Source organism: Siniperca chuatsi, linkage group LG2 (assembly GCF_020085105.1).
Source record: "Siniperca chuatsi isolate FFG_IHB_CAS linkage group LG2, ASM2008510v1, whole genome shotgun sequence".
NCBI classification, from domain to species: Eukaryota; Metazoa; Chordata; class Actinopteri; order Centrarchiformes; family Sinipercidae; genus Siniperca; species Siniperca chuatsi.
In genome coordinates this window covers 5,149,288-5,168,447 of record NC_058043.1, presented here as the reverse complement: position 1 = coordinate 5,168,447, position 19,160 = coordinate 5,149,288, and the positions used below count along the sequence as shown (strand labels likewise).

General features: G+C 40.3%; 1 protein-coding gene across 2 annotated transcripts in view; it reads right to left on the bottom strand.

Annotated features, from left to right (window-relative positions):
* The window catches only part of pmepa1 (prostate transmembrane protein, androgen induced 1), a 43,624-nt gene that overhangs the window by 9,392 nt on the left and 15,072 nt on the right, over positions 1-19,160 (bottom strand). Inside the window, exons 1-4 of one of the 2 annotated variants that reach the window (XM_044170161.1) lie at positions 6,030-6,352; positions 2,884-3,038; positions 665-718; positions 149-513 (exon numbers count right to left, since the gene is read on the bottom strand). In XM_044170161.1, the coding sequence (XP_044026096.1) occupies positions 149-513; positions 665-718; positions 2,884-3,038; positions 6,030-6,087 (632 nt within the window). In that variant the 5' untranslated portion in view covers positions 6,088-6,352. Of the gene's footprint in view, positions 1-148; positions 514-664; positions 719-2,883; positions 3,039-6,029; positions 6,353-19,160 lie in introns of those variants that run through there. The other variant, XM_044170152.1, reaches the window with a different exon arrangement.

The following is a 19,160-nucleotide window of genomic DNA, read 5'->3' as shown; positions in this document are numbered from 1 at the left end:
AGATGTTCAAACACTAATAGCCCATTTTCACCGCAGGAAGGAGCCCAAGAACCGTTTTAGGAACTCGGGAACCTTACTTGCCTTTTGACCAAAGGAACCAAGGTTGATTTCAAACACAACAAACGACTGACAACTTGTTTATGGTTACCTGGCCTGCAAACAGGAGCTGGACGGGTCGAGGGGGTGGGAGTCAAACACTGTTCGGTTGGGCGGTGCTCTGACCGACTCGCGGTTCAGCTCCATCTGTTGCTCTGGGTCTCGAAGCTGCAGGGTGCAGGGGCCCTGGTACGGCGGGGGCTCCTCCCCATCTGAGAGGCAGATGGTGGGGGGAAGATCGATGAGGCTCTGGGGCAGGTAGGGATATGTCGGCTGGAAGCGACTCGGGGCATATGTGTGCTGGAAGCGCTGGGACTGGAGTGGAGGCTGGGACTGGGACTGGGCGTGCTGAGGCTCCCGCTGTAGGTAAGACAAGGGGACCCCTCTGTCTGGAGGCCGTGGGTTATACACCTGGTGCTGTGGTGAGGAATAACAAATTACTGCTGTGTTATACTGTATAACATTAAACGGAATTGTCATAAACTGAGTTCTTGGTTAATTTTGTTTATTTCTGGTTAAATGAACTTGCCGGGACTAAATGTTACTTCTTGGTAAAAGAAGAACTCACCTCGTTTATACCACTGTTTGTTCCCGTACCCTCAGAAGACCACAGACCTCCCTCCTGAGAGAGAGAGAGAGAGAGTTGATCTATTGAGTAATTTCACTTTGATTTAAACCCATTCACCAAATGTAACACATGCATCTTTAGTACTATTGACATACCTGTCACCCATTCTTGTGCTTTGTCAACAAATACTGTATTGTATTTCATGTCAATAAAGCTGATTTAAATAAAACTGAAACAGAGAGTAGTATGAGTATATGTACCACAGTTAAGCAGTCCAAACTATTCCAACAGGATACTATATATGCTACTGTTGACACATATTTTAGAAGTTAGTATTTCAAAAATATATTTATTGCATCTTTTTGTTTTTATTAAATAATGAATTAATTGTGACAGACAGCATGTACCAACAGACATATATCAAGACAATTTAAAACTTCCTTCACATACATTTTAAAAAGTAAATTGTATATATTTCGTTTTCTGTCGAAGAAGCTGCAGCAATACATTCGGAACATTTTCCAGCTGTGAGTAGCTCTTGTGTTTCTGTTGCGTGTTGCGCTATGGGACAGCTGTGTCCGTCAAAACCACATTTTGAAATCAAGCAACTTTAGCGTGATGTTGACATTTTTAAGCACACTTCTTTGTGTTATTGTTTCAGTGAATTTGTTTATTTGAACAAATGTGTTTGTTTTGATTTTGTGTATGACATGAACACTGCACTGCTGTGCTTTTTATAGTTTGATTCCATTTTTGTCCACTAGAGGGCTCAGCTGGTGTACAACAAACACTCACTGCTACAGAACCTTTTTAAATGTCCCCATATTTTCACAAAGTACTATCTTTATGTCTCAGTGAATCTTGTAGCTGCCCATATGAAGCCTGCTCTTTCTGCAGTATCTTTACATCTAGGTAATACTGGAAAATACATATAACATTTCTCAAATTTCACACTGTTTTTTTGTTTAAAAAGTGTTGAGCAATGCACACTTTGTTATTGTCTTTTCATTGTTGCAAATCATCAAAAGCAGCTCTTTACTATAAAAATGTCTGGAAGGAACTTTTCCAACTTTTGTGCAAGTTTTTTGTTCTCTGGCAGCAGTTTTCCTGCCCGTCTGTCTGCCTGCGTGTCTGACTGACTGACCGTATGTGTGTCAGTGTGTCTGTCTACTAATCCAAATTAACTAGGACAATGACTCCCTTGAGCTTATCAGGAGCTCTGTGTGTGTGTGTGTGTGTGTGTGTGTGTGTGTGTGTGCAGGATTATGCTTCATCCTTTACTCATATCTTACTTGTAGACTGAAGCTACACACACACACACACACACACACACACACACACACACACACACACACACACGCATCATCAGTGATTCAGTAGCAGGTGATTCAGGGAGCACAAGTGAAGTCATATGTTTGTAAAAGCCTCAGGTGTAAGTCAGCGAGTGCGCGTGCGTGTTTCTTGAAATAGTCTTTGCGCGCCGCCGTGGCCCTTAATGAAGCAATGAGTCAGGGTGTTAGCATTAGCCGGCAGCAGTGTTTAATCACTAAGATCACATGCTGTCACTCAGCACTCCTCAAACCCTGTTTGTCTTCTGATTCTTTCATTAATTAATGAACTATCCTCACTGTGAAAACACAGCTCTTCTCCTCATTCTGCACTGTAGGAAGTCTGTTAAATAACGATGAATAATACATTATAGATTTCATATTTTTAATTCACAATGTTTCCATTGATTTCTTTGTATCTATAAAAAAAGATTTTTCTGTATTCATTTTATTTATATGGTTTGACTATATATGGAATATTTGCTTACACCTGATGTTTTTATTGAATCACGTAAAGTAATCTTATGTTTCTTCAGTGATATTTGAGTCAGCTAACTGCTTTTAAGTGTCACACTCATACAGGCTGTAATTCAAACGTTTTCATTACTTGCATTAATGTTTGTTTTTTTTGACTGAATACGTGCTGCTGTTTATATTTAATGCTCTCTGTTTGCTCCACATGTTTAAACATCCTGCTTTCTGTGACACATAAATAGCTGCTATGAAAGCGCGTTAGTCACTTGAAGTTTGAGGCAGCAACTTGCAATATTAACACCCATAAAGTCGTTAAGTCTTTTCTATGCAATATGCTCTATTGTGTTGTACTAGTGCTGATACAATCTAGATACAAGTGTCAAGACAGACCGGGGGTAAATGCAGTGTTTGACTTACGTTGGCCAATGGCAGGTGTCTCCTGCGTGTGGGGGCGTGTCTGGAGAGGAGGGAGCGTGCTGATAGGCGGTAGTGGTTCAGCAGACAGGTGATGACCACCACCATCACCATCATCACCACCACGATCACCAGGATCTGGACAAACTCCAGCTGGGCTACAACAACACAGAAACAAAGATCCAGATCAGTTTACTCGTCACGGTTAGTCCTACTCAGCCTGTGAAAACAGCTGTACAACGTCTTCTGTGGCTCTGGTGGAGTCTGAGAAAATGACCCTGATGATGGCATAGTGATGTCATCAGGGTTATCCGGCTGGAGGCACACAAATGGTTTATTAAATTAATTATTAAATAATACCGTATATAAGGTGCTCCACTGCAAATATAAATGACAGAATATATAGGCCTACAGCTCCGTTGCTTCCCGTTGTGACAAACAAATAACAAAATATATAAAGTGAAAAACAGATACGAGGCCACTTTTCCTGAGAAATCTGCTTTTCTGACCTGCCCTGCATCTTCATCTCTCTGTGTTTGCAGTCAGTCTCACCTGTTGCTTCTGCCCTAGCGGGCTCTCCCACTCCTCCTCCTCCTCCTCCTCCTCCTCTCCTACAGCTCTCTCTTCATTAGCTACAGCTATCCCTTCCTGACCCTCTCTTGCTGCCTCATAGTGACGGCCAAAGCGGTTCTTTTCAGTGTAGCCTTCTGAATCATTAGTATCAGTTCATTGAAAAGAGTCTTTCAAAAGATTTGTTCACTGAATCGTTCAGTGCTCCGACTGCGTAGTCCCACTCACTGAACTCAGCTCGCTGACTAGTGAACTGAGAACGGTCGTCCGTGAAGGATAAGCCAGTGAGCTGAGAATTTAGTTGGATAAAGATACCGTTTGCAAGCTGAAATAGCAGTGACACACACACGTTATGTATGTGTGTGTACGCAGTAATGTTAAATGTTAGCCTATGCTAATATCAATCTAGATAATGTCATATATCTGGATTGCAGTCCAAGACCAATGTTGATGAATGATTGCAACTAAATGTTAGCAACCCGAATCAGCTGTGTATTTGCTGTCTTGAACACACCCCATTCCTCCCGCTAACGAATGACTTGAACACTGACTGAGTGCTATTCACATACGGGCCCAATGTCAATATGTTCGTGTGTGAGAGAGAGAGAGAGAGAGCGGGACAAGGAGGGGCTGAGCGAATCACTACACTGCGCGCAGCTCTACAATGAAATAAGATTTTACCCATAAATAGTATACAAAAAAGGAAAATCAATATGTCAATGTTGATATTGTGGCGGGTCCCCACCAATTAATCAATTTATGGGAAATACTGCCTTAAATACAAAAACTCGTTCCACCGCATACAGTAGTGCTGAGGTTCCCATAAGCCTAGTCAATAATATCTATAAGGCAGTTACAGTTATAATCACAGCTAAGAAGTCAAAACACTTTATTCAATAGCTCACTGCTTTTAAAAAAAACACTTTTGTATAAAATCAATAAATAAATAATAAAATGTACACATTATCCCACACTTTACCAATACAGTAGCGTCTGATTCTAAATGCACATAAACTGTAAAGTGCCAATACAACAATTGTTGTGAGAGAGAAAGAAGGTTTTCAGACACAGTCCAGACAGAGATGTAGTCCTAATGTAGAGGTCAGAATGTCTGACACACACGCACGCACACACACACACACACACACACACACACACACACACACAGAGCCAGACTAGACCAGACAGATAGACAGGGCTAGCTTTGTTTAGAGACCCCCCACCCCACCCCCCACCTCCCACCACCACCACACACAAATGAAGCATTTTTCTCACACTTCTTTTTCACAGGGAGCAGGCAGAGGTCAGGGCCAAGTCAGACAGAAGAACATAAAGTAGCCTGCAGACAACACACACACACACACACACACACACACACTGCAGACTGGTTTTCAGACAGTTCACACCAGTTCTCACAGTCTTGTTATGTTCTTCTGACCAGCTAACCATTACACAACATGAAGAGACACAGAGACAGTCAGGTGACCCTTATAACTTATTCATAACCGTTTATGAATTCTCAAACCTGTATTTAACCTGTTTAGTTCCTCTGAAACCTAAAATCACTTTAAAAACTTTAAACTTTAAAGAGGCTGACCAACACTGCTGACCAGGTCACACACACACACGAACACATTAGATCAATAAAACATTTAAATATTACCCTGTAACCCACACAGCAGTTCCGACGGGAACAATACTGAAATACAACAAACTGCTCACATGATCAACAGGACCACAACAGAAGACCACAGAGTCTCAGTATGATTGACACAAGTGGGTTGAAACCAGTTAATTTCATTATTTTTATCTGAAACCAGTTGCCCTGTACAGTAGCCTTAATACACTCCATGAAACCTGGTTAAAACCCCATTTTGACTCAGTTGCAACAAAGTTTTCATTTGCAGTCTGGTTTTCATCTGGAGTTTTTTGTAACACAGCAACGGCATTAAAAGTCAGAGAGGCTTTTGGTCATAATCCTGTTTAACCAAACTTGATTTGTTTCTCAGAGTTTAGCCATCGACTGCTGCTGTTTCACCAGAACAGACGACCTCTAAGTGATGGCTGGTTAGAAGCCACCTTCGCTATTTTATCACCCAACTCGAGTTTCGGAATAGACCCCAACTCCACATCCAACAGCTACAGTAGATTATTTACACTGAAGGCAAACCTGACTTTTAGAACAGAACTTCAAAATGAAAGTTACTCGAACGTCTTCAAATTGCATTTTTTGTCTAACCAGCTGTCTAAACCTCACATATATTAAATTTATAGAGGCTATAACCAGACAAAAGCAGCAAATCGTCACATTTGAAAAGCTGTAACCAGTGAATATTTGGCATTTTTGTTTGATAAATGACTTACAGCTCACTTTCTGTCAATCAACTAATTGATTAATTACTCTACTGTCCTTAAAAGAAAAAATAAAATAACTTGAGTATCATCCTCCCAACTTCAAGTCAGCAACAATTACAGCCCATAATGTATAAAACACATCAACACAGAGAAGGAAATCACAGTCAAAAAGGGCCAACTGATCAAAGGTAGATTTCCTTTGCTGTTAGAGATGAGAAACTCACCGCACAGTTGCGTCTGAACACAGTTGTCATGATTATGACTCCCTGACGAAGGCTGCATAGTCTCCTCGCCGTACAAGAGCTTTGCTCAGACCAAGACTTTCTCTCGTAGATGTTTGTATTCCAGCGATTATAACCTGAAGATCTTTACCCAAGGTAGCAAGCTAAAACTAAACCAAAACAACAAAAATAAAAGAAACTAATACAAATCTTCCCGCTGCAGTAAAACTCTGAACTACATGTCCTGTGGATGCTCCGACACCGTGTGTCCTCACCGGTTGACACACACACACTCTGAGGCACAACCAAGCTTTGTCTGCAACTTTTTCTCACACACATTCCCACACTGTCCAGACACACACACACACACACACTAAGGAAACAGCTGACTGGGCCCCTTCATCACCCAATAGCTGTGAACAAAAGGGGTCAATGTGAGGGAGGAGGGGAGGGAGAGAAAGCGACAGAGAGAGAGGGGAGAGAAAAAGAGGGGGAGTGGTGGGAGCGTCTGGGAGACACAGATGGGTCAGAGGGATGGACAGAATAATGATGAGAGAGAGAGACGAGGGGGGCGGGGAGGGGGCAGAGTCTGAAGCTTGAACTTCTCCACTCATTAGCACACATGAAAAATGAGGAAATTTAAAGCAATAAACCGATCTGTTGTAAACTTATCTGCTCAATATTTATAACAAAGACATCAGAGTCCTCCATGTGTTGGTTCCAAAGCTTCATGCTAACACTACAGCATACACTGTGTTCAGTATTGGTATGGCCCCCAGCAAGTGACTACTACCATTTGTAGCAACTCTAAAGAGTCTTGTCGTTTTATGTACAAAATAGGTCATATTTTACAGGAAATATGATTCAAAATGATTAAAGGGATACTCCACTGAAAATCTGTCTTTTGAGTGTTTAATCTACTTCTCTGCTTTTAAAATACTGCCACCATGCCAATATGTTGCTAAATATGCTTCAGCTGGAGCTTTGGAGCATGACATGGAAGTAGTGTATTTGTTATGTTGTGGAGAAATTATGAGAGATTGGAAAACATAGTGATCATATGGATCACAGTTTTAGAGGTTTCTATGGGCATTTTGAATTGCATTTGACTTTGAGTCTCCAGAGCTGCTGTCCTCTGTGAAGAAGCAAGCTATAAACTTTTCTTGAGTATTTCATAGTCAAAAGACCCAGTCACATGGTCCCACTTCCACTTTTCCACTTCCACTCATATTTGTTAATACATTATGTGAAGATTAAATATTTCAGTTACTGAAAGAAAGTGAAGGAAGGAAGGAGGGAAGGAAAGATGGGGCCCAAGAAGGGAGAATTGAAGTGAGGTAGGAGAAATGGGAAGACAGAACACAAACACACACACGAAGAAACATAAACACACAGACTAAAATTATGAAATGTAAACAGTCACATTCCTCTGCTTATTAAAGAGAACTGTTATCATTGTAAAAGGCAAAAAAGGAACAGACACTTAAACACACTGTGATGCCAGCCTTGCCATCTGTGTGAAGCCATCCAGACCTCCACTACGTGTGTGTGTGTGTGTGTGTGTGTGTGTGTGTGTGTGGGCACACTGCCTGCTGACAGCTTGTCTGTCTCTCTGTTCTGTCAGCTGGTGCTGAACTCCGTCTTTCAGCCAAAACACTCCCACAACTCCTTTCTCCTTTCCTTTCCTTTCTTTTCTCATTCTTTCTAGTCATTCTCTCTTTTCAAACTCAAACATAACAAAACCTGTCTTAATGTTTTCCTGACATTATACAAGATGACTACATTACCAATGCAACAATTTCATTAGTCATCATTGCATTATGAAAAGGCTTACTTAAATGATTATTGTTGTGGTTCCCAAACTTTTTCTGTCATGCCCCTCTTTGGAATCTGAAAAAAATCACTCCTTATGACATAAATTGATTGCATTTTTACCAACCAATAACAATACTGTGGACTCCAGTAACAAAAGGAGCCAAGTTGAATTTGATGTTTCTTTCTATGGATGAAAGCTAAACTTGACCCACAGTGCTAAAAAAACACACACGACTCTCCTGCTATATTAACGGTGAAGTTGAGAAAGAGAAAGGCTTCTTCATGTTTCGGTTTGACTGATGTGTTTGTTTGATGAGAATCAGACTTTTTGTCCCTGTCCATCCTGCACTTAACATGTGGTTTTGCTTTCTTAGTAGATTTTGTAACCTGAAAATTGATAGCCTTATTTCTTCATTGTTTCCAGATTAATTGGATTAAAACATTGAAACGTTTTTCACGGCAGATATTTTGTCATAGAACGAAAGCACAGGTGGAACTGATAACATTACTGATGGCTCAGAGACTGCAATCACTAATGTTATTAATTACACTCGTGTTTAACAAGTCAAAACGTCTGCTGTGAAAAATGTCTATTCCACTTCAGTCTGCATTAAGATGATATTTCATTCTAAGTTACAAAATGAACCTCTTTTATTACATTTTCCATCCAGTTTAAGAGGCATATATGTTTTTACACTTTCTTTAATTATTAATTTATTAGTTATTGGATCATTAATGACAGAGTGCGACAGGTTTGTTGCAGTATTGAGGAAATGTAATAAAAATGTGCTGTTTCCATTCAGCTTCTCTGATTTGACGAGTCATAATTCACAGAAAATACTTGCTGACTGTGTGTGTGTGTGTGTGTGTCTGCCAGCCTGCAGTAAAAACTTGTCAGCTCCCAAATGGGGAGGTCAGCGGGTCAGTCCACAGACCTCCTCCCTCCTCTTTCTTGTCCTCTCTTATTTCTCTCCCTTTTCTCTCTATTGCTTCTTCCTTCTCTTTCATTTCCTGCTGTCTGTAAATCCCTCCCTTACCTCACCCCTTCCACTCTGCATACTAACAGGAAAATGATTTTCTCATGTTATGTTTCCATCCAGATGTTCTGCACATTGTAAGTGAATTTCCAAAAGAAGGTGTAACAAAATTACCTAATGATATCGATACACCAATTTTTCCACATTCCACATTTTCAACTCAGGTTTGTTTTGTGCATATTTAAAATACACATAAAAAGAAACGTAAATGTACTTTCTTTTCTTTCTCTTACTCAGCCATTCCACCTCTTTTTTCCTCCCTCCCTTCTCTATCTCCCTCTACTTATTCTTTATCCCTATTTCACTTCCTTTCAATTTCAGAAGCTTTTTTGGCATGACAAAATCATTTTAAAGTAAATGTGTTGTGCAGATGCACCGGTGAAAAAACATCCTTAAGGCCAAAACATGCCTCAGTGAAGATATGCAATAACGTTTCTTTAACACTGAGCCAAGCAGCACTCAGGGTTTACTGTATTTGATTTCTGTCACATTTTTACATCATAAATGCGTACAGATTGTTAAAATACTGAATGCATAGCCTTCTTAAGCTTCTCTCACAAACTAAATTAACAATTTTTAGGATTTTTTATGGCTGCATCCAGAAATAGTGAGGTTATAAGTCAATGCAGTCCCTCACCCCCAGATAATATTCAAAAGGATGGAAGTTGAGTATAATCCCCCCCCCCCGCCGCCGCAAATGTGTTATTAATTTAAAAACAGATTTATGTTCCAGAGGTTCTCTACATGATGGTCTAAAAGCTGTTTTCAAAGAGCTAGGAATGAATAAAAAAAATGTTAAATTGTTGTATTTATTAATACATTTGTATTTATTATTATTATTATGTCTATCATGTAAACTGGTGCTAAGAAAAGATATGCAGAGGACATGACCTCTGTGGTAGCGACCACCCTTTCAAAGCATCCATGTCTTTCAAAATTATACTGTTTGTTGATATTCTGCTCCTGATGTCTGTCTTCAACTGACTCGTCTTTGTGGCGACAATTTTCCAATTTGTTTCAAATTTCGACAAAACGACTTGTTTGTTTTCTGATAACTGAGACACTGTGGACGTTCCTCCTTTAATCACGTTACATTCTGCTGTTGGTTTGGTCACTGGCAGGAAAAGCTGAGAGACCAATCAAAAGTCAGGACTGATGTGTGTCCATTGCACCATCCTGAGAGAGCTGACTCATCAACTTTAAATCTTTTCCTCTCTGGTTGTTATGTACTGACTGACTGAGTATTTACTGACCGGCCAAGTTAAAGGGGCACTCCAACAGTTTTACAGCTCAGCTGCGGCTTGGAGACTACAATATATAAAAGAAAGCCTATGTGTTATAAAAATGGAGGTGTGGAGTTTGAAAGACGTGGATGATTGGCAGGATTGAAAGGTCTAATGGAGGAAAACAATTAAAGGTTGCATTATGGCAAATGTAGGATCTAGAGTTTTTCGAGCTTGATAGGAACTAAAAGTCAGGATATGCATCGATTTTGACTGTTCTTTTTCAAATCTGTCTCTTGTGAGTCGCCCCACTTTATGGAAGTACAATAATACATCGCTGCAGTGCCCCTTTAATGTACATGCTTCTGCTGTCAGCAGATCACTGACCTCATCTCCTCAACTTGCCTTGTGCAATTTAGGAGAAAACAACAAAAAAGCCATTAAAACACTTTCACTTCTTGGTCATGTTGCATGAGAGACTGTTGATCTTTTCCCTCCCTCTGGGGTGTTGTCTAGACAGGAGGAGGCTGTAAGCCTGGCAGGCAGGCAGACACTCCATGGTTAATCTAAAGCAATTAGCTCATTTGTCATCCGCTGCCTGCTCTCTGTCTATCTGCCTCCTCCTCCTCCTCCTGCATTCAGCTAAAGGTCACAGGCGGTCGTTGCCGAGTCAGATGGCTCAGAGAGAGCAGACAGACGGGGGGGGGGGTTTCAGGAGGACGGAGGGAGGGGTGAAAAAGAGGATGATATGAGGGTAGGAGAGAGGAAGGGATACAGAAAGACAGGGAGGAAGAATACATGGTGGGAAGAAAGGATGCAGTGGAGGAAACAATGGAAAGAAGTAAGGGAGGAAAAGAAGGAAATGAAAGGAGGATATAGGGTGCAGTAGAGTCATGGTTTCTGCATTATTTTGAATGGCAAGGATCATTTATATCTAATAGTTATTAACAACATTTTACACCAATTTTAGAACGTTTTACACAACAACAGACAGCAAACTTGAACACCAACATACTGTATGTCTAAGCAGCCACAGCAAGTAAGCCTGAAACCTGCAAGAACATGATGAGGGAGTGAGACAGGACGTGCATGTGGGCGAAAGATGTGGCCTATGACCAGTTCATCATACAGTAGTTTATGCAGCGCAGTGAGGATACGGCCATTTCATACAGGAAACAAGCGTATACGCAGACACAGATGCGCATTCAACCAACACTGGACCCATTCATATGAGACAGCTGTCAGACTGTTTGGCCTTGTTCAGACTGCCAGCCCAAATCCATTTTTAGGCATATCCAGATTGATTTTAGAAAGTCTGGACAGCAAAAAAACCACACGAAATGTGATTTTTGCAAATCGGATCCAAGCCACATTTGGAGGTGGTTTGAAATGCGATTTCCACAGATGCGTCTCGACGTCGACGCTTTTGCCTCTCAACTTCGGATTTCAAAGTGTCTTTTGCGTCACTCGCGACGCGACACACAATGATGACGTCAAATCCAGTGCATCAGAGCAGCTGAGCAGAATCCGTGCTGCTACAGAGGAGTTCTGCACTGCGACTTGACAGCGCAATTGTTTGGAGGGCGAGATGATGGATCTCCATTTCGCATGCCTCCGCACTGGAAAGCCGCTTCACCAGCGTACGTAGTTACTGACGCCTACATCGTTACCACAGCAACCCATGCACTTAGGTTGGTGATGTCCGAACACACAAATCCGATCTGATCACTTGCAAATAACAGTGCGGACAGTCTGTCTTAAAGAGCTGATTTGAGAAACAAATCTGATTTGCCTGCAGTCTGAACAAAGCTTTAGACATTGTTAGCAAAGACTCTAGTCAGTGTAGTTCACAGACTTCACTGATACCTGAGAATCACAGGGAGTTACACTGGGCGAGATGATAAAAGAAAGTTTTTGTTTCGTGTCTCCACTTCTGTTCATATTCGCACACTCCCTCTTTCTCTCTCTCTCTCTCTTTCCGTGGTGTGACGGTTAGATGATGTTTGAAAAATATTAAATGAAAAATCTGCCAAACCTCCAAAATTTTAGAGCAACCTTTACTTACCAGATGTATTTTACTGTATAACCAAGAGCTGTATCCAAATCACATTACGTATTGTACAGTATCACAGTACAGCAGCAGTAATTACCGTTAACTCAATTACTCTGTAGCTGCCTGGATTGAACTCTCTGTGATGGTCTGTCTGACAGGATGATCAGTGCCCTGATGTCTTTGGTTACTTTGATTCACTTGAAAAAGTCTAAACTCTCCAAACCAGCTCAATGTGTTCGCGAGCCATAGAAAGACCTGCTGCAAGTCGCATCACGTTGCAGGAAGTATTATAAATAGGCTATACATATTGATAATTAACAGATCCCCCCACAAATACCGGTGTACTACACCTTTGTATCCCAGTAAAAAAGGGGAAAAACACAAGTTTAAACTTTTTTATTAACTGATGGTCTTTATTATGCCTGATTTTAGGGGGTGCTGCAGCCCACTCAGCACCCTTACTTCCTGCGTCTATGGAAGGACATAAAACATGAGAGAAGGAACGAGAAAAGAAGAAGAAATAAAGGGAAGGAAATGATACAGGATACAGGCAGGAGGAAAAAAAAATAACGTTTAGATAGGATCAACGACCAGAGAAGGGGAAAGAAGAAGACAAGGAAGGAGAAAGAATAAAAAAATCAATGACGAAAAGGGAAGAAAGGGAGAACGGGAGGGAGAAAAGGGCAGGAAGAGAGAGAAGCTTGCTTATTCCTCCCTCCCCCCTTCCTTTCTCAGTCCTCGGATGACTCGACAGTCTGGGTAGTCAGAAATAGCACAGACAGCTGTGTGTGTGTGTGTGTGTGTGTGTGTGTGTGTGTGTGTGTGTGTGTGTGTGAGAGAGAGACAGAGTTATAGGTCATAGGTGCACACAATTTGCTTGCTTGCCAATTTCCATGAGAAAGGCAATAGGGGGTGGAATGGGGGGCACACGCACAAACACACACAAGCAAACACACACACACACACAAACACACACACACACACTCCATTGACTTTGAAAGCCACAGTCATGGTGCAGCCAACAAGTGTGGGAACTTTGGTCCACAAAACTCCCACTGCTGGTGGGAAAACAAGAGAGGGAGGCATGTATTTTTGTGTTGGTGTGTATGTGTGTGTGTGTGTGTGTGCGGTTAAGGGGGTCAATTATCATCCCTTCTCATCTTTCTGTCTCCTTTCTGATTCTCATCTTTCTTTCTTTCTTTCTTCGCTCTGAAAAGGGAAACTTAATTTTCAACATGTCGCGTTTGGGACGACACACTGTCATGTTTACTTGAACTGGACAGACACAGTGCAGCAGGAGTGGGAGAATCACTAAATGTTATATTATATCGTGATACTGAAATACAGTATATCGTGATACTGTAAACTGTCTGGAAAACGAACTGAGAAACTACTTATAGATAAAACAACTAGATGGAAATGTCATTTTTTGAAGTGAATAAAAATACCTGGCATGTGTAAATACTTAATCATTGCGATTTGCATATCATATACAAATCCCATATTGTCAAAAGCAGTCTTTTCTTAAACTCTGATTTGTATCCTAAAAAGGGTGTTATTTTCCCTCATTTCTCAGGCTTTCTGCAAGTAACTGGCCAAGTTAAATAGTCAGTATACAGAGATTAGAATAGGACTAGACTAAATACAGTACAGCAAAACATAAACAAGTGGAGTAGAGAGGAGAAGAGGAAGAGAAAACTGAACAATGGTAGAGAACACATCAGAGACAAACAAAGTAAATCAAAGATGAACAGTGAAGAAAAGCAGAGTAAAATAAAGTGCTGGAGAGTATAGTAGATTTGTGTAAAGCGTGATTGAAGTAATAGCGGTAACAGGAACAGAGTAGAGGAGTAGATACTGGAGTAGGACAGGGTAGAATAGATAGAGTAGATCCGAGTAGAGGGGAGGCGAGTGGAGCATTAGCCTAATTTAGTGCGCTAATCCAGGGAACTCCCATGTTAAACTGAGCGTCCCATCTGAAACACTAGCTATGCTAACGCTATCAGTGAGTAGGTCTCAGACTCTGATACAAGTTGCTGCTCACACAATCAATGAGAGAAATGAATATGACTTTTATAACATGCTTTTCAAATGTTTAAGATCTTAATTTCCATGAGGCTGGTATTATAATCATATCAGCATTTTAGGAAGCTAATTAGCTACAGACTGACAAACTCAACTAGGCTACTTCCTGAGCAAAGGTGCATCTGTAGTTGTTCACGATATCAGTAAAAAAAACTGATAACTGAACTGTGTCCAAACATGTGCATATACATTACAAGCTACCCATTATCATATCACATCTGTGCATATAATAAACAAGATTAGATTTTCACTCTGAACTACAAATGTTAACCTCATGGTGGCACTAGAGGAAAAGTCAGAGGATCACCAAAGTCAATAGGATTCCTCCTCTTGGGACCTTGAATATCTGTATAAAATAAAATGGAAATCCATCCAATAGTTGTTGAGATATTTCAGTCTGGACCAAAGTGGTGGACCGGCTGACAGGCCGACATTGGCATCCCTAGAGCCATGTTGCTATCGTGGCTAAAAAAATGCCTTTTGTACTGTGTATCAAATATGAACGCCACCTTACAAAGCTGTGTTTGGGAAAATGTCAATTACAGTGGCTTATACATTATAGAGGATTCATTTTCCACTACTGGGTAGAGCTGAGTGGTATAATAATGAACATCCTGTAACCGTGAACAGTTTTGAGTTTTCTGCATCCAATCACACATCTGTGATTAATTGTTTTCATGAGCAACATGGATTAGCAGCTGATTAGAGCCATTTAAAGCTTTAAAGCTGCAACTTTCATTTAAGAGCCAGATGCTTGAAGAACTGTTGCATACATCACTTGGCTTGATAGTTAGCTCTAAAGTCATTTTATTGAGTTGTATTTACATTACTTTGAAGAATGCTACTTTATTAGCACTTCCTACCTTGCTATGCTAACTCATCAGAATAATGTAACATTATGAAACAGAATTTCAAAGAAGCAAAAATATATTTATATTTGTAGTTATATTTTCCAGGGTTTCTCCTTGATGTATTTCTTTATTTATTTATTTGCTGAGGTGGACTGTGGTTGGTTTGAAGCTAAAATAAACAGAAAATATCTCCAGCGTGTGGACAGTAATAACCCAAGCTATAATTTCCATTCCAGCACTAGGGACATAAAAATAATGTAGACTTAAGACAAATGACACAACATCTGCCTGATGGCTGGTGCAAGTATTTAGCAAAAATTCAATCACTCTTTGTTTATGTTCTAACTTTCTCATCTTTTGTTTCTGCTTACATCATTTCACTTCCTTTAAGAACATGACTATGGCAATTCAACATCTTAAAATGTACTTCTCCAAAAATAAAATAGAAAATAATGTAAAATTATATAAAGTAATATAAAATGCATAATGCAGTCAGAGCTTCTGGTGCTGCCCACAATCAGTCAGAACAGAGTGACTCATTAAATACCCAGAGAGTGTTGTGTTTTAAATGGTCTAAGAGTTTGAATGTTTGCGTTATTTCTGGTTTTTAATGTAACCACAAACAGCAGTCTGGCTGGCTTTAAAAAAATAAATAAAATGAATTAATGAATTAAATAGAAGTCTGGCTGTGCTGACATTGGAAACATCAGTTAAACAGAGACAAAACACAGACAAAAGCAAATGGCACACCTAGTGCCGTAATGGACACACGTGGTCATTAATGTTAACAACGGAAAGAGTGAGAGTATGTAAAGTCCAACAAGATGAAGACCAGAAATCACACACACAAGCACACACAAGCACACACACGCGCACTGCTCCTCTGTTTACTAGCTGACCTGCAGTGCATTCTGTCTGAAACATATGAAAATCAAACCTCATTATCAGCTGCCTGTCTGGCTCTCTCTTTGTGTGTGTGTGTGTGTGTGTGTGTGTGTGTGTGTGTGTGTGTGTGCGTGATGCTCATTAGAATTCTAGCCAGAAGGAGCTAGACTACCCCTGTCGTCTTGCACCCCCGCACACACAGTCCTACATACACAAACACACAAACACACACACCGCACAGTCAGACCTTCGTACACAAACGCACACTGTTCATTTGAATGTGAAAGAGAGAGGGAAGTCAGACAGAGTCGCAGGTCACATGCAGAGGGCTGTGTGTGGGTGCCTGCGTACGTGTGTGTGTGTGTGTGTGTGTATAATGGCTCTGATCCAATGTGATACTAGACATAATAGTAATCATTAACAGTCTGCAGTGCGTGTATATGTACACACATGCACACATTCACAGTGCAGCAGGTTAGTAACAGAAAGTCAATCCCTGCTGTCTGCAGTGCCAAACACTGCCAAAGTGCCCATGAGCCAAGGCGTCTAAATCTAAATTTACATTTATCTTGATAAAGATACATTTCAGTATTTTCTAACAGGCTACATCAGGACAGTACATGACATTTCCTTTGGAAAGGATTATTTTCATCATTGATTAATCTGCTGACTATTTCCTGAATTATCAACTAATCATTTGGTCTATAAAACATCAGAAAGCATTTCTAGAAATGTTCTAGAGCTCAAGCTGACGTCATCACGTCTCGTTGTGTCCGATCAACAGTCCAAGACCCAAAGAGTTTCCTATAATTGAAAAGTAGCACATTCTCCCATCTCAGACGCTGGAGCTGTTTTTCTTGAAACATTACTTTTGGCGATTAATTGATTATCATAATAGTTGCTTGACTAATCGATTAATCGCTTTATTGTTTCAGCTCTACTTTCCTTTCATGTGCTGACTTAGTTTACTGTTTTTGTTTGTCAGGTTAAAGATTCTGGACTTGTGGACTTTGGGCTGATTGGTTGATTGAACGTCTGGTTAGATGCCATTGGTTGTTGTACCTATTACCAGTTTAATTATATGGCATTTAGACTTTATAATGAAAATTGAAATGAGTAACTTTAGGTCGGTAAGAAATTCACTGTGTCGCATCTGACCCCGTTTCAGCTAAACTATTTTAAAATATTTAAAAGCTGCAACAACAAAGCAAACTACATTTACATTGTGTCATAAATCCATTTCTGCAAAACTTTGCTTCCTGAAATGAAACCAATATCTTAATACCATCTTCCCAAAACTCAGTTGGTGGTTGAAGGTCTTTAGCTGACTCATAACTTTAACAACAAGCCAGAATGTGTTTTAATAACACACCAGAAGTCATTTTCTAAGAGCCGGAGACAATGTTTTTTTAGCGGTGAGGACCTGCACAGAGTTTGCCTTTTATCTTCTTCATGAGAGCATTAAGGGTGTTTCAGTGACAATCAGGAGCATTGATGTGGCAAAAACTGAGTCTATAAAATATTCAAGGACAAACCTGTTATGCTGAAAGTGCAGGTGCACGTGTGTGTTAGATAAAGTGAATGCAGTTGTGTGAGAGAGTATGAGATCAAGCCTGCAAAGGAGGGGGATATGGGTACGTGTGTGTGTGTGTGTGTGTGTGTGTGTGTGTGTGTGTGTGTGAGAGCCAGGCATGCTGTCCGTGTCCAAACAGTGTTTTGCTGCCAAACCAAAACCAGCTCAGCCGGTCCTTACACACACACACACACACACACACACACACTGGCTAGACACAACAATGTCTGAATGTCTGACCCTGTGTGTGTGTTTATGTGTGTGTGTGTGTGTGTGTGTGTGTGTCTGGGAAAATCAATTCCACATTAATAAACAATGGTAATGAATTGAAAGCACATCTAGTTGTGGCTACAGTTTACGTAAATGTGTGTGGAAAACAGGTCAGCATTATGAATAATGCTAATGTCTACACGGACATCGATAATGTGTGTGTTCAAACTGCGTGTGTGTGTGTGTCGCGTGATTCAACAAGCAGTTTTCCCTGAGCTAGCATCGACCCAGCCTCATTGAAAGCTCTACTAATCAATACTTTAACAATGAATCAAATGACTACATGTAATGTGAAAGGGGTCGCTCGTAGTGATGAACCCACTCCGCAGCTCTACGGAGCTTTTTAGCTTTTTTTACCACCTGAACATCAGGCAGCTAAAGAGTCAGATTTTTTTCTCAAAAGTTGGTGGAGACCAAACCAGAGCTAAAAGTATAGTGATGTTGGACTTACATTTATCTGATGGACACAAACACAACTGGAATGATAATGTTAATCTGTGTCTGCTGGTTGTGTAAATACGCAACTGTTTGTTAACACCATAACAACAAGTGACAAAAAAAAATCAATTAATGCTTAATGGCATTATGAAATATTGTTATCAATGTGCTGTTTTGTCATCGTCATTTAATTTTAGGTTTATTTCAGTTACTTGAAATTCATTCTGAGACTCTTTAGCAGACAAATGTCGTGTCATTTCATAATAGACCAGTGATTCCCAACCTGGGGGTCGGTACCCTCCAGGGGGTCTCAAGATAAATCTGTGGAGTCATGAGATGAATAAAAAGATAAGACTGAAAGAAATTACATTTCTGTAACACAAGATTATGTTTTTTTTTTTTTACAACTTTTCTCTGTTTTTTTGTTCTGGTGAAATCTTATATAGTTCCACCTCTTCAGCTCTGAAAATCTTTCAAATGAAACAAAAAAATGCTTGAACTGCTCATAATTCATGTCCACACTGTGGCCATAATGTGTGATGAGGTGTCACGAGAGGACATTTTAAAGGGTCGCAAGCCAAAAAAGTCGAAAACCACTGTAATTGACAACAATAATATCTAAGTCTAAGGTGTCATAATAATAATGCTGCAGTTCTTTACCTCCACTTTTTCTTCAGCACACAGAATTGTATCAATATTGAAATAATTGCTTTAATGCTCCCTCTGTTTCACCATTCAGTAGCCGTTGAGCAAGACACTGAAGCTTCACCTGCCTCACCAGAGGTGGTCAACAGCAGGAACAGTAGAAACACCTGGCTTTGAAAAGATCTTTTCTTCCTCAAAGACTCTGCTCAAATGATGATCCTCCGCATGAATCAACTCGCCCTCGCTTTTGTGTCTGTTA